Source organism: Pelodiscus sinensis, chromosome 14, assembly GCF_052426305.1.
Source record: "Pelodiscus sinensis isolate ZL-2025 chromosome 14, ASM5242630v1, whole genome shotgun sequence".
Classification (NCBI taxonomy): Eukaryota; Metazoa; Chordata; order Testudines; family Trionychidae; genus Pelodiscus; species Pelodiscus sinensis.
This window is the reverse complement of record NC_143065.1, coordinates 47,836,782-47,853,560: the sequence shown is the minus strand read 5'-3', so window position 1 is coordinate 47,853,560 and position 16,779 is coordinate 47,836,782. Positions and strand designations below refer to the sequence as shown.

General features: G+C 45.6%; 1 protein-coding gene across 2 annotated transcripts in view; it reads right to left on the bottom strand.

Moving 5' to 3' along the window:
* The window catches only part of IQGAP1 (IQ motif containing GTPase activating protein 1), a 261,663-nt gene that overhangs the window by 32,202 nt on the left and 212,682 nt on the right, over nt 1–16,779 (bottom strand). For both annotated transcript variants that reach the window (XM_075916963.2, XM_075916961.2), the window contains exons 30-32: nt 5,645–5,777; nt 5,173–5,275; nt 4,047–4,182 (exon numbers count right to left, since the gene is read on the bottom strand). In XM_075916963.2, the coding sequence (XP_075773078.1) occupies nt 4,047–4,182; nt 5,173–5,275; nt 5,645–5,777 (372 nt within the window). The remainder of the gene's footprint in view (nt 1–4,046; nt 4,183–5,172; nt 5,276–5,644; nt 5,778–16,779) is intronic.

Genomic DNA, 16,779 nt, shown 5'->3' with positions numbered 1-16,779 from the left:
GAATCTGAGGGGGCACGTTTGTTTGTTGAGTTGCCTCAAATCTAAGATAGGACAAATGCCTGCTTTCTCTTTCAAACGAGAAAATATGTGGAAGTTCTTCTAGTGCTCCTGTCTGGGGCCATGAAGTAATTTCTGCTTCTAAAAGGCTCTTGTGAGAAGGGTCCTGGAAGAGGGATGGGGAATGGAGGTGGATTGAATAATGGTGTCTAATACCCGCTTGTCCACAGTAATGTCTGACCATAAGCGATGGAATAGTGCAAGGTAGTTTCCAAAGAAGATCTTGAATTGGCTGCTTCTGGTGTAGTTCTTGACGGATATGGCAAATGGGCTGCTATGAAGACTGAGTAGTGTGCAAGGCTGAAGGATGAGAAGCTTGGTGTCCTCTGTTACAAAAGGCTGCTTCTGCAGTTAGCAGTCTAGACGCCTGTGGTATGAAATCATCTGCTGCTGCTGCTGCTGCTGCGAGACACTTTTCCAATATGCCAGAACTGTACATGTCTTAGGATCTCAGGATCATGATAAGAATCTTTAAACGAGTGTGATGTGATTTTTTTTTCATGAAAATCTTCAACCCTTCAGACAGCAGACCTTCAGTGGTGACTTGCATTTCATGGGGAATACCCAAGGCTAGAGCCATGATGCCCTCTCTCAATCACAGCTGTGGACAAGGTTCTAGATGTGGTATCTGCAGCGTCCACTGTAGCCAGTAAGGAACTGTTTGCTACTAATGCTCCCTCTTACACAATGTCTTCCATCTCCTCTCTCACCTCATAAGGATATTTTGGGACTAGCATCAAAACTCAGTCACTCGTGAGGGAATCATATTTTGATAGAAGGGCTCAACTGCTGCCCACTCTTCACTGAGGCGAAGTAGGACTTCCTCTTCGCTAGATCCAGTCACTCCTGACCTGTGTCTCTGGGAGCACTCCTGGCTGAGCAGGACTTTTCTTGGATGCCCAAGCAATCCACAGTGTTGGGAGAGTGTAAAAATACTTAAGCCTGGATGGAAGTACCCGATAGTGTGTTTCTATTCTTTTCGCTGTTAGAGTTGCAGGGCACATCATTTGCTATAAGGCCGTGGCAGAGTCTAAGAGGTAATGTGCACTGGATACACAATATCAAAGAACTTGTGTGACTTCTGTGCTATGACCAAAGATGCAATCTCAAGTATAAAAGCGGATCTGTGGAATCATCAGCGAGGGGTCACTCTCAAGCACACCATCAAAATGAGGGTTTTCTCCCTCTGGAGTGTTTCACCAAGCTAGGCTGTGCCGATGAGTGGAGACAGAAGGGTGACAATGACAGGATGCAATGCCTCTGTCCCTTCTTCTAGCAGACCTTGGATGAAACTGCCAAGACCTTGATAGCAGGGGCAGGTGGAGTTGACTGTGGCGCGTGCAGGACGAATGAGGAAGGCTGTGTTTGGTGTCCTTCATCCCATGCAGTCTGATCAGAGAATCACTCCTGTAGAATGCAAGATCTAGGATGGAGGCCTGCATATCCGGTGAGAGTCCAGTGGTTTGAAGCCAAGTGCTGCACCTCAGAACCACTGTGGCGATCACGAGCATGGCTGCATTTGAAGGGTGCAATGGACCGTCACGTTGCCCTCCTGAACCACAGTGTCAAATGTTTGGGCCAAGCCCTGTGTGAGGGACTCCTTGAACTTACGGAGGCCATTCCATAAGTTAAAATTATAATGCCCTAAAAGGGTCTGGTGGCTCACCACTCGGAACTGTTTACTTGCAGTGGAATAAACTTTCCATTCAAAAACGTCCAGTTGTTTGGTGTCTCTGTTTTTCAGGGTCGAACAGGAGTGCTCCTACTTTTTTCTCTCATTGGCTGCAGAGACCACCAGTAAGCCAGGGAGAGGGTGGGTACAAAACAGTCAAAAACTTCTGGCCAGGACAAAGTACTTCTTTTCCGCCCAGGATGGAGAAAAGTGTTTTCCAGATGGCTTTGGTGTTTCTGAGGACCCTGGGTCTTGTCTGAGACCACCCATATCAGAGACTGGTGTCCTGCACAGGGAGAGCAGTACTGATGGCACAGTGACTGGGGTGCATGTCAAGGAGACCGGAGGTGGAAAAAAGATTCTCCTCCCCCCCAGCATCAGCAATCATGACTGGCAACGGGATGATGGTTGATGCTAGGAGGAGGAGAAATGGTGCCTCCTCTTGGCAAGCAACAGTGAAACAACAGTAACTGTGACCACGGTGCAGATGACGAATGGTAAGTAAGTATCTGCTGATGTCAAGGGTGGCACTGGTGCCGTGGAGGCTGACAGCATGCCATTGCTTCAGGAGACTGATGGCACTCCTAGGAAGCCTTTGCTGAAGCCTGTGGCACTGCTGAGCTAGTGGCATGGATGGGGACCTGTACTCCACTGATACCTAAGGAGTCTATGCAGGCACAGGAGTTGGCCCAGTTCTGCTTGCAGGATTTGGAAAAGGACCTTTCAATGGGCTAACAGCCCTCACTGAAGAAGGCTGACCATGAAAGTCTGGGTGAGTGAGCAGCCCGGGGCAGGTCCTTTGCTCACTACTACCTAGCCTCTCTTCACCTGGATAGGGGAGCCATGCTTCTTCGGTACTGCTCCCCATTGCCAGTGCTGAGGCAGTCTTTGCACCTCTGTGAAGGTGCTTAGACACTCCTAGTGGCACGGAAGACAGACTCCACAAGGAGAGCTTTGTACCTGATGTCCTGCTCTTTCTGTGTACAGGGCTGACATTTTTTACAAATATGGCACTTGTCTTTAACATGTGCCTCCCTTGAACACTTGATGGCCCACTAAAGGCAAAGTCCCCACTGGAACCTTAACTACTAACAACTAACTAATAAACAGATACTTAACACTGACTAAAAAAGGGTAACTATTTGCAAGGCCTTAAATCACAAAGTCCAAGACCAGCCCTTGACTAGCAAGGAAAGACATTCCAATGGACCACTATAGGCATTAAGAAGGAACTGGGAGGGCATAAGGTCAGCAACACCTGATATTCTAGTGCATGAGTGCTGCACTCAAGGGGGCAACATAGCTGGCCCTACAGATACTAACAAGGCAAAAACATCCAATGACCATGCACGTATACTTGCAATGAACTCAAAATGAGCAAGCACCATCAGGTAGCCCTTTAATACAAGTTTGCATAATGTACCTTTTTAATCACTGGTTGTCGGCAGGTATGGATTTTAGAGATGCAAACTGAACTAGAATCAATGCGCTTGTGTGACAATAAGCTAGCCCCAACTGGCTCACAGTCACACACTAAGGAGAGAGAAGGGAAATTTAAAACCAGTAAAGATTTAAAATGTGGGTTTTTTTAAATAAAGGAACCTAATGATTTGGAGGCCAGTCTCTGATTTTTTGGTCTGACTCAGGGTATTTTAACTTTTGGGGTTTATAAAGCTGCTCTATAAAGCAAGTAATGAGCAGCTGGGGGAAAACCCCTGTGAAGTACCACTTGTGTTTCCTGCTCCTGCAGCATGAATTTCCTGAGAGGCACAGCAGAAAATCTGCATAAAGGTTTTTACTGAATTCAATATGAAAGTGTCTAATGCAACAGTACAGTATTTCTTGTGTTGAATTTAAAATCAGTTAGCATTACATATATTGCATATTTCCCATCCTCAACATTTTGAATGCATCAAAAATTTTATTTTGATAACACAGAACTGTGGTGGCAAAGTCATATGCGGAGATGTTTTTACTAAAATGATCAGCTGCAAATGTTAACTATGTTCACAATAAAAATTGATACTAATGAGATTCAAAGTTAAAATTTATTCACACCCTTCAGAGCTCTTGTTTCAAACTGCATACACACACGGTCAGATTTCACTATGTCAGTTACACTCAAGTACTATGCTACCAAAATGGGGTTATCCTAGAACAAATTCACTGGCCACAAATTATAGGGATCCTGGCTACAATCTGTGTGCACTATTTCCTGTCACACTTGTCTTTTTCATCCTTCATATCCAACCCATAAAATTAATATCCTACCCCTTATTTAAGCAAAAAGTGCTATTAGCAATTACCCATCACTCACTTCAATAAGATTGTCCTTGCATCCATTTCAGCATTCTCATCACCAGGAACATCAAATTTATTAGTCAGTGTAAGAGAAACTTCAGTCTTTGCTAGCATCTCCTTGTTGGGGTCATTAATATTACCAGACCCTTCCCCTGGGGTAAAAAAGAAGAAAAAGAAAAAGTTATTAATGAGGAACCTACTTCCCAGTGCCTTATGTGATGACTGAGACACAAGTTAGAATGCACTCAAGCATTGTCATGGACTGTGTGGGCTCTGCAATATTTTCCTTCCTGAGCTATACAGAAGAAATACAATTCATTTATGGATTTTAACATGTTCATGGTGGACATGAATAATTTAGATTTCCTAACACGCCTCCTTCAGAAACCTGATAGAAAATGGATACTAAAAAATAAGATTTCATGTAAATTCAGGTTTTAATGCCCCAGATGTATACAAATCAGTGAGAGAGAGCTACAACTTGCATCTCAACCTGCCCCTCTACTGATAAGCTTAAATGTGATCTACCAAGGACAAGAAATTCAGTTTGTGCCATTTGCTGCTTCTTTGGCCTAGTCTATAATAAAAGGGGTTTACTGGTATATTTAGTAGAAATGGAGCTTGCACTGGCAAAATAGTTCTTTTGCTAGTATAGCTTATAACAGTTTCCTAAATTAAATGAGCTATAATGGCAAAGGGACTTTTTTGGCAACTGTGGCTACATTAAAGCATTTACTGGGATTGCTATAAAATTACTGACATAGGTATCCTAGGAAAACTTTTAAGCACAAACCAAATCTTTACATTGCATAAGGAGTTCTGAAACATCTGTCAATGTTTTTTCATATCAGATCCCTGGTGAAAAGGGAAAGTGTGAGAGAGGGGAAACCTGGCAGAGTAGAAATGGAGGCACACAATTCTCTGATGTTAGAGGCAAGGATTCAATATAGTGCCTTTCAGATTCATGCAATTCAGAGGTGGAAAAGCCCTACAGGATAACCGAGCCTACCATACTGTAAGCTGTTGCTTTTTGTATAGCACCGATTCCCCCCAAAACATGATTAATCTTTATAGTAACACAGACATCTGGTGCCACTCAGAAGAACATCACATCTCCATCAGGTAAAAGAAGAGCAGCTCACCTATCAGGGACTCAATAGTGGGAACTTCCCCCAGGTCATCCAGAAGCTCATGAATTGGATCGTTGTGCTCAGGAGCAATTGCATCTTGATGATCTAAGAGTAACTAATTTATACAAACATAAACGATCATTTCATTGTTCCTCCTGGGTTTTGTTTCACCCCAGTTAAGAATTACATTATTTAGGCTGATATTTTTGGAGATCAGGTCATGATCCCAAGTGAAGATATTACAGTAGCAGGCAAATGTCTATCATCGTCAAATGAGACTCAAAGTACCGGATGACTTCACAAAAAATATTAAAAAGGCCACAAGCAGACTTACTACTGACCTCCTCATTTGGACTGCTCAGAAGATACTCCCTTTCTTTAAGATAATATCTTCCCCCTTGGCCTTTTTTACATGACTCACATTAAACCAACCAGGAACAGACTGCCATTCTGTAAGAAAGAAATGTGACTGGTGTCTACTTACGGTGTGTGTATTGATGATTTCTCCAATGGAAATATAGATAACTGGTTTAGTGAGAGTCACCAAGTCAGAATATTCATCAACATTAAATTTATCCTGTAGCTCTGGAACCTCACAGGCAGCCTGAAAAAAACGTCTTCAGACAAAATGAAAAAAGAATCAACACAATCCACTAATGACAAGCACTGACACAATCAAGGTATTGCTCCCTGTGATATTCTCAAGCAGAGCTGTTCTTTGGAACCTTAGTACAGTAAATACCTATACCAGGAGGTTCTTCGGGATGTGTGGTCCTTTTACGCATGCACACTACAGAGAATTTGAAAGCAGTGTCCCCTAGTCCATGCATATGCTCTGGCTCACTTTGTGGTTGTGACCTATCTCCCCCTCCCTCCCACGCTTTATGAAATGGACACAAATGCATATACAGGCAGTCCCCGGGTTACGTGGATCCGACTTATGTCGGATCCCTACTTAAGAACGGGGTGAAGGAACCCCACACTAGCTGTGCCCCGCCCCCCCCGCAGACCGCTGAGACGCTCCGCGGCAAGAAAAGCTGCTCCGCGTCGGACGCGGGCAGCAGGACTGCGGTGTGTGTGGGCGGTCCCGCCGCCTGCATCCTCCGCGGCGAGAAAAGCCGCTCCACGTCTCCCTGGTCTGCTTGGGGGGGGGGGGTCACAGTGGCTGAATCAGGATGCCTGGGGTAGAGCAGCTGGGGGGGTTGTCGGGTTGGTCCCACAGCGCCGAGGTGTGGCGCTGCGGGACCAACCCAGCAGCACCCCAGCTGCTCTGCCCCAGGTGTCCCCAAGAGCAGCTGGGGTGCTGCTGGGTTGGTCCTGCCGCGCCAAGGTCGGCGCTACCAGACAAACCCAGCAGCACTCCAGCTGCTCTGCCCCAGGCGTGTCCGATTCAGCCGCTGCTGGTCAGTTTCAACAGCGGCTGAATCTGGACGCCTGGGACAGAGTAGCTGGGGCGCTGCCGGGTTGGTCCCCGCAGTGCCGCATCTCGGTGCTGAGGGGACCAACCTGGCAGCACCCCAGCTGCTCTATCCCAGGTGTCCCCAAGTCAGCTGCTGCTGAAACTGATCAGCGGCTGATTCCCGGAAGCCCGGGGCAAAGCAGCTCTGCCTCGGGCTTCCTGTAGTCAGCCGCTGGTCAGTTTCAGCAGCGGCTGAATCGGGGACACCTGGGGTACAATATGTACCAGTTCCGACTTACATACAAATTCAACTTAAGAACAAACCTACAGTCCCTATCTTGTACGTAACCCGGGGACTGCCTGTAACTCAAAAGGGCTTTGGACAAATTGCTTCATGTAACCTATCAATCTTCATGTCATAATCCGCTGGATCTGTTTATCTTATTGTGTGTAAAATTAGACATATGGAGTATGGAGGGCTTAATGGTTTTTAAATGTGTGAATGAAAGCCATCACGGGTGTTACCCTCAACGTCTTGATGACCAACTGTTAAACAATCACTTTTGTCCTTTGAGTCTTAGCAGTGGTTGGCAGGGATAAGTCTCATTTTTTGAGGAGTATAGGATCGTTCGAAAAAGGGTTTTTTTTCCCCTGAAAGAACCACGACTAGACAGCAGTTTCACTTTCGAAACACCCGTTTTCAAAAGAACACGCAGACGCCATTATGCAAATGAAGCGTGGGAAATTCAAATACCCTTTTGGAAGAGGGATGTAGTTTAGACATGCCCCATGAGTCTTGTCTTCAGCTGGCACATCCAGGAGAGTGAACCAGAGACCCTAGATGGGGAAGAGGAGATTCCCCTGGTTGGAAGGAGGGCAGAAAGTAGAATGCAGATAGGAACCACACATCTCTGAGAGTCTGAAGTGATTAACAAGTAGTACTTTAAGTCAGGGGAGAGAATGTGAGGATGAAGATGGGCTGTCAATCAGTGGATCTCATAGTCTATGATGCCCTGGGTGAGTGGCTAAGCCAATCATTAATTGGCAAATCTGACTACAGATGTCACATAACAATCCACCATCTGTGGGTGTTGTACATTCTTTTCGGATTCTATACCTTTTGCACAATCTCTGGATACGATGACTCTTGAACCGTTTGAGAGCCTGTACAATAGTTTGCTGCCACAATAATCTGTCTTGAGCTATGATTTCCAGGTCACTGGGAGATATGCCGCATGACTTCAGATTGGCCTTTATAATGCTTATACCAACCACCAATAGAGTACTTTCTGTCAACAAGCTGGCTATATAAGACCATCTTCAGTATCTCTGAATCCTCCATCCTCATAACACGATCAATGCAGCAAAACTGTTTGTTCATAAGCATTGCTTCTATGCCTGCGACACCACAATTCACATGGGCAACTTTCCTAAGGCAGTGCATATGAAGTTGATCGAGTTTCAAATATGGTGGCAATATATGGTCCATGAATGAGAGCTATACAGCAGGCGATTCCAAACAACTGCCTGATAAACAGTTATTTTCGTATGAAGTATAACATCATGGTCTTTCCATAAGCATTTGATCAATTTTCCCAAGGCAGCACTGGCTTTAGCTAGTCGAGAAGATCCATTGTCATCAGCACGCTTCTAAATTAATGACATTTATCAGCAGCCTTAAGGACAGTATCAGCAGCAGTGATCACTCAAGTCTTTCCAAATAGACTGAGACATAACCTCTGTCTTCTTGAGGTTCACAGCGAGTCCAAGAGAGCAAGCAGAAATAGTAAAACAATCCAAAAGCGTCTGTGCATCAACTGAATAAGCCAACAAAGCACAATCATCAGCAACAGGAGGTCATGGATAGTTACATTAAAAACTTTGGTGCAAGTCTGAAGTCTTTGGAGGTTGAAAATGCTACCAACCATTCAGAACTGTCCGATGTGCAATCCTTGAAAGCAACTAACAGCACGCTAAACAGGAGAGGACCCAGGACACATCCTTGCTTTGTGCCATTTGATACTTCAAAAGATGAAGATGGAACAGTCATGCAGATGACTGCCAGCCAAAGTATGCATCTGCTGCCAAGTCTTGCACTAAGGCAATGCACTGCAGGTGCGCACACAACTCTCTGTGGCCTCTCTACATATATGCTGGAACAGCACATCCTAAAAGGAGTCTGTGGTTGAAGTTTCGACTCTTGCGGAATGGGCCTGCACCCCAGTGGGAGAGGTAGGAAAGGCAGACAGTTGATAGCGAAGTTCAATCCAATCCAAAATCTACTTGGAAATTCTCTGGATGGAGATTGCTTGACCTCTAAGTCTTTCTGCTAGTACAACAAACCATTGGGGGACTTCTGATGGATTTTATCTTGTGCAGGTAGGACAAAACCTGTAGCATGTTGAGGGAGTAGAATTATCGTTCCTCTGAAGATGCATGTGGCTTTGGGAAGAAAACAGGTAAGCAACTGGATTGATCAATATCCAACTGGGACGTTACCTTTGGCAGAAATTTGGGATGCAGGACCAGAGAGACTATATTTATGTAAAGTTGTAAAAGGGCACGATGGCCCTAAACTCACTGACCCTTCTTGCAGAAGTCATAGCAAATAGGAAGATGACTTATGACAGAGCATAATGCCAAAGGTTCTAAGGGTGGTTTCATTAGCACAGTTAGGTTCATGTCCCTCCACAGAATAATGGATTGAATGGGTGTGAAGTGTACGATGAGGCCCTTCCAAAGCCTACCAGTTAACAGGTATGTGGAGACAATGCTCTTCCACAGGAGGGTAGAATACACTAATGGCTGCTAAGTGGACTTTCAGAGAGTTGAGGGCAAAACCCAATGCCTTCAAGGACAGAAGGTGGCTGAGGATGAGGGGGATCTCTTTTGTCAGGCCCAGGAAGTGAACAATTTTCTCTTGGTCCTGTAACAGTGTCTAGTGGATTCTTTTCTGCTGCAGGAGAGGATGCCTTGCATGACTGGAGTAACATCCCTATTGTAGAGTAGATGCCTGTCCAAATACCATACTCTAAGGTGGAACACCTGTGGACTGGGAGGTATGATCTCATCGTTGCATTGCATCAGCAGATCAGAGAGGGTGGGAAGAGTAATTGGTGGATGGATTGACATACATAGGAAGTTGGGGAACCAAAACTGTTATGGTCAGAAGGGAGTAATCAAAATGACAGTCGCTCTGTCTCATCTGATCTTACAGAGTGCTTGAGGAAGCAGAAGAGGGAATGCACAGCTGATTTGGTCTGAGCAGGTGAGTATGGCAGCATTGTCCTGAGAGTGAATGCCAAGATCTCCCCTGGAGCAGTACATGTCACATTTGCTGTTTATGTAGGAGGTAAAGAGATTTCTGGCCAGTCCTCATGGCAGGACTCAGTACTGTCTAGACTAGTGGTTCCCAAACTTTTCCAGATGGGGACCCATTTTGACAATTCAGGACGACTTGGTGACTAAAGGCAATTCAAAAACGGGGGGAAGGAGAGGGGGCAGAGCCACCTGGGGAGACACTTGGCGATCCTTTTCAAATGTAATGGTGACCCATATTTGGGTCCCGACCCATAGGGTTGGGAAACCCTGGTCTAGACCATCCCTGATAGACATTTATCTAACCTGCTCTTAAATATCTCCAGAGATGGAGATTCCACAACCTCCCTGGACAATTTATTCCAGTGTGTAATCGCCCTGACAGTTAGGAAGTGTTTCCTAATGTCCAACCTAAATCTCCCGTGCTGCAGTTTAAGCCCATTGCTTCTTGTTCTATCCTCAGAGGCCAGGAAGAACAAGTTTTTTCCCTCCTCCTTGTGAAAACGGCTATCATGTCCCCTCTTAATCTTCTCTTTTTCAAACTAAATAACCCCAGTTCTTCCTGTCTTCCTTCACAGGTCATGTTCTCTAGACCTTTAATCATTCTTGTTGCTCTTCTCTGGACCCTCTCCAATTTCTCCACATCTTTCTTGAAATGTGGTGCCCAGAACTGGACGCAATACTCCAAGTGAGGCCTAATCAGTGCAGAATAGAATAGAAGAATGACTTCTCGTGTCTTGCTCACAACACACTTGTTAATGCATCCTAGAATCATGTTTGCTTTTTTTGCAACAGCATCACACTGTTGACTCATATTTAGCTTGTGGTCCACTATAACCCCTAGATCTCTTTCTGCTGTACTCCTTCCTAGACAGTCGATTCCCATTCTGTATGTGTAAAACTGATTGCTCCTTCCTTTGTGGAGTACTGTGCATTTGTCCTTATTAAACTTCATCCTGTTTACCTCAGACCATTTCTCCAATTTGTCCAGATAATTTTGAATTATGACCCTATCCTCCAAAGCAGTTGCAACCCCTCCCAAATTGTGATCATCTGCAAACTTAATAAGCATACTTTCTATGCCAATATGTAAATTGTTGATGAAGATATTGAACAGAACCAGTCCCAAAACAGACCCCTGCGGAACCCCACTTGTTATAGCTTTCCAGCAGGATGGTGAACCATTAATAACTACTCTCTGAGAACGCCTTACTAAAGGTATCAAATGCCTTACTAAAGTCTAGGTATACCACATCCATCGCTTCCCCCTTATCCATAAGACTCGTTATCCTATCAAAGAAAGCTATCAGATTGGTTTGACATGATTTGTCCTTTACAAATCCATGCTGGCTGTTTCCTAATCACCTTATTATATTCCAAGAGTTTGCAGGTGAATTCCTTAACTACTTGCTCCATTATCTTTCCTGGTACAGAAGTTAAACTGCCTGGACTGTAGTTTCCTGGGTTGTTTTTATTTCCATTTTTATAAATGGGCACTATATTCGCCTTTTTCCAGTCTTCTAGAATCTCTTCTTTCTTCCATAATTTTCCAAAGATGATAGCTAGAGGCTCAGATACATCCTCTATCAGCTCCTTGAGTAGTGTAAGATGCATTTCATCAGGCCCTGATGACTTGCATACATCTAACTTTTCTAAGTGATTTTTAACTTTTTCTTTTTTCTTTTATTTTCTAAACGTACCCCTTTCCCATTAGCACTCATTATGTTATGCATTCCTTTTTCAGACTTCTCGGTGAAGACCAAAACGAAGAAGTTATTAAGCATCTCTGCCATTTCCAAGTTTCTTGTTCCTGTTTCTCCCTCCTCACTGAGCAGTGGGCCTACCCTATCCTTGGCCTTCCTCTTGCTTGTAATGTATTTATAGAATGTCTTCTTGTTTCCCTTTATGCCTATAGCTAGTTTGAGCTCGTTTTGTGCCTTTGCCTTTCTAATCTTGCCTTTGCATTCCTGTATTGGTTGCCTATATTCATCCTTTATAATTTCCATTTTGTATGACTCGTTTTTTATTTTTAGATCATGCAAGATCTCCTGGTTAAGCCAAAGCGGTCTTTTGCCATACTTTCTATCTTTCCTACGCAGCACAATAGCTTGCTTTTGGGCCCTTAATAATGTCCCTTTGAAAAACCTCCAACACTCTTCAGTTGTTTTGCCCCTCAGTCTTGCTTCCCATGGAACCTTATCTACCCGCTCTCTGAGCTTACCAAAATCTCCCTTCCTGAAATCCACTGTCTGTAATATGGCATCACCTCATGCAGCACCAGGTGCAGGAGACTTCTAATGACCTTGTCTGGGGAGGACAAGGAAGATGCTGGTGCTGCAAATTCTGCCCCTTCCTCCTGCAGAACCAGGTGTTGGCTCGCTGGGGACTCCTGAAATGGAGCTGGGTCTTTCTTAAGGGCTTGCACCTGCTAGGTGGGATGAGTTCCAGACGTTCCGAAGCCCCCAAAACTGGGAAGTTTGAGTGTACCCCCACAGGTTCCATGGATACTAGGGCATGGGCCAATGTCCCTGTGGCCACCCCAGGGAGTGCTGTGTTATGGGAGGAGATGTTATCTGGGTTGGGGCCTGTCCTGGCAGCTGGGAGCCCTGTTTGGCACCACTTTCTGAGGCCTCACCATCACTGCACTGTGATCAAGAACAGGCAAGCCTTCAATTGCTTTCTGCCTGGCAAAGAGAGCTATGGGGATGCAGTGGTCTGCCGGAGAAAGATGAGTCTCTGCTGCGGGATGTCAGAGAGTGGTGTGGGCTGGTGGATCAACAACAGGAAAATGGTAATCAACACGTTCCAACACTTGCTCAGTGCTAAGACTCGGAATGAGTCCATGACTAGCAAGATCAAAGGGATGGAGACCAGCGCCAATGCAACCAAGAACAACAACGACAATCATGAGCGGTCCCAAGAGCAGTGCTGGGGTCTTGGGGAAAGAGGAGACTGGTCATGGTGCCCAAGGTAAGGGAAATGAGCTTCAGCCTATCTAAGCTGAGGCTCTCGTGAGCATTACCCCAAGTCCTGCCTCCTGTGCTTATAGTCAGACAAATGGAAGAGCATGTGCAAAGTCTGTCTCTTCGTATCCCAGGCTTCATACCAGGGAGCAGAGGACCGGGGCTGCTAGAACACACACACTCAGAAAGGGCCCATAATAAGCATAGAATGCATTTGCAGAAAGTGCAAAAACTGGCCAAAGCACAAGAGTTCTGTTGCTACATTCCTGACAGCAAGAAAGAACTGCGAGTGGGAGGGCAAGGAGTGGTGCCCCTTATACCACACACCATGAAGGTATCACTCAAGGGCTCACCAGAGTCACTCCCTTATGGGTACTGCTGAGGGGCAAACTTCCAGCACCAGCATACATGGCAATCACACACACCTAGGCTGTGTCTACACTGGGCCACTTATTTCGGAAAAGCAGTCGCTTTTCCGGAATAAGCTGCGAGCTGTCTACACTGGCCGCTTGCTTTTCCAGAAAAGCAATGACGATCTACTGTAAAATTGTCAGTGTTTTTCTGGAAAAACTATGCTGCTTCCGTTCGGGCAAAAGTCCTTTTCCGGAAAAACTGTTCCGGAAAAGGGCCAGTGTAGACAGCACAGTAGTCTTTTCCGCAAAAAAGCCCCGATCGCGAAAATGACGATCGGGGATTTTTTCCGGAAAAGCATGTCTACATCGGCCACGGACGCTTTTCCGGAAAAAGTGCTTTTCCGGAAAAGCATCCTGCCAACGTAGACGCGCTTTTTCCGGAAATACTTATAACGGAAAACTGTTCCGTTTTAAGCATTTCCGGAAAAGGGTGCCAGTGTAGACGTAGCCCTAATGTAGAATGGACACGAGCAATCACTCAAAGAACTTATACTTCAGGGCAGGTGTGTAAGCAACCAGAGAGTGAAGGGTGGCGCTGGAGTCCTTGAGGATATGTAGGGAATCATCCACCTAGTGATTAAAAAGATGGGGTTCATCACAGCAGAGATATTCAATAGAGCACATCCCAATGGAAACTGGAAGAGCAGAGCCATACTTCCCTATGCCTTACTATAACCAAAACCATAGTCCTGAAAGAGATATCTGGTGCATCTATCACCAATTGGAGCATTATTCTGGCCACCAGTTTCTGTTTCTTAATGATACTGATGAGTGGAGGATAGCCAGGAATTTATGCTGGATATCCCGGATTTCCTCAACAGGAATGTGGAGTTTCCCCGCGATTCTATGCAGTCAAACCACAGAGTTAGAAGGGACTGTATGGGCCACCTAGACTATCCCCTTGTCAAGATGCAGAATCTGTAGTTCCTGAAATTTCCTAAAGCTGTTAGGAGGCAAAGTGGACACAGTTGCCACTGCCTCATCAGGGGATGGGAATCCCGACAGTTCCAGTAGCACCATCAGCGCTGGGCTGAAGGGTTCCTCCTCCAGCAAAGGATTCAAATTACTGTGACCCCCAATAATGCCAGCAATTTGTATCCGGGCATAGGAAACCAGGTGGTCCATGGTGGTTGCAGAGGAGACTACTGCCAAGATCTGGACCCCCTCTGTAAGCGCACGTATGGTTGGTACAACGCCGAAGGCCTCCCTCCAGCGTCCGACACATCAGAGGATGAGAAGGCCAGACCATCAGCAGTACCGTCAAGTTGGGGAGAGTGTACAGACCATCCACGCAGTACATGAGGGGGACTCGTAATAGTGTCATATCACGAGGAAAAAAAATAGCCTCCCTACAGGTAATGAGTCCCAACAAATGCAGTAATCCTGCTTCCACATTGTGTCGGCACGTTGGGGGTCCCCCGTCTCCTGCACCCCGAAATGGCACAAACAGACTGCACCAGCCGGTGGAATAGAGGAAGTTTATTGCCTCTCCAGGATACAGCACAGCACAGATGGAATCTGGTCACAGAGCTGGGCTAGGATGCCTCAGGCCCCCTTGAGATGGGGGAGACTGGGCCCCTAAACTCCAGCCCCTTTCCCTAGGCTGTCTCCTCCATGCTCCCAGACAGCCAGCCACTAACTAACTCTCTTCCAGCCCTGCCCCCCAGCCAGGGCAGCATTCCACCTTCCTTTGTTCCTCTCCATGGGGGGTGTCTGGCCATACTGGTTTGCATAGTGACTCATCCTGTTTTGCTGGGTCGTGGTACCCACGGCAGCCAGTGGGGGTTACCCCAGAGCCAGCAGCATAGAAACCAGCCAGGTACCCCCACTACGTCACACACATCCTGGGGCTCAAGCATCTTTCCCAATCTCCCTGGTGTTTGGAGAACCTTCTCTTTATTCAGAACTAGTGACGGTACTGCAGACTTCTGCAGAGCAGGCAAAGTCCACGCGTAATGGGAAGCCAGCACTGGTGGTACAGTGTCCTAATACTTGGGATCACCAGATCCGCTTGCTTGTGGGACTTCTTGCTGTGTCTACGTGCTTTAGTGTGCACTGTGTATCCATGGCTCAAATCTGTGGAAGAACACCACACTATTTTTGCTCTGGAGAAACTTTCTTCCCATGCTTGCAGATAGGCTTTCTTACCTTCCAACAAGGCCTCAACGCTGAGTCCAAGTGCTGGTACCACTCATGATGGATTTGGTCTTGGTAGCAGGAGTGCTCTCCTCTTTGTTTCAAGCTGATGTACAGAGAGTAGACCCCCTAGCCTCAGTCCAAGTGAGACCTCAAGGAGACTTTCTTAAAGTACTTTCAGAAGCAGCGATCATGGCCTTCTCTGATATGGCTGGGGAAAGACTGGCAGATACTATACCTGGATTAAATGTGGTCTTCTCCCAAGCAACAGAGACAGCACTAAGCGTTCATTACTGGCCAAGAAACATGGGCAGTTGGCACAAAGTTTCAAGTCCAGGGTCACTGACATAGTCTAGTACCCATGCATGGTATGGGCAGGGGGAGGGAGAAACAAACCCCTCTATTTATCCTTAATCACTAAAACTTCAAGGACTATGATAAAACAACAATGAAGTACTATAAAACTCTAAAATTCTATGTATTATTTACAACAGCATATTTGAAGGTGCATCAGAAAGGAAGACAATGAAAGTTCTAACTCAAACCATGAAGCAGTGAGAAGGAACTGGTCATGCAAACAGTCTACCCCACCCTTAATCACCTCAAATGAAACCACCAGGCGAGCCAGGGCATTTGCACAAACCAATGGACACTACTGTCAAATGGTATACATGCATAAATCCCTCAATGAAATACAATAGGGACAATGAGCTAAAGAAGCAACAATGTTGTATTTGTGGGTCAGCTACAGCACATGATGTAAAGATACATAGGATATACAAATGTGTCTTTCCCTATATCTAGTGATAGGTGCATCTCTAGTAGCCTTGTTTATAACATCCAACAAAGAGAGAGATTCCAAGTCCATGACATTGAAGAAAGCAGAGGCAGTCTGGTTGTAGCAGACATTTACTACTACTATTACTAGGAAGGCAAATGTGACACCCTATATTTCATTTGTCTAGCATGTTTCATTATGAAAAATGAAAACTCTTTCTTGAAGAACTCTACCACCATCATAGTTTGTAGCAACACTGAAATTTGACAGGGGCCAGTTCTGTGGCCAGGGAGGTGCCCTTTATTGACCCCATACATTTGTTCAGATTTGGCAGTTATCAACTGTTGAAGATCACCATTGTTCATCTGTATTTCACAGTACAGATTGATTTCGGCTTGTGCTAAAACCTCTGAAGATTCCATTAGTACTGTGCACATACACAGTGCCTCAGTACCTCACTTCTAAAGTCCACACACAGAATGGAACCTCTGGTGGGACAGTGAAGAAAAATACACAGTCACTATTTTCCTTTTCTTCATTCTTTCTCTCCCTTACTGCATCCCATCAAAATACCTTTTTGTCTACAGTAAGATGTAGAATACTAGGAGCCAG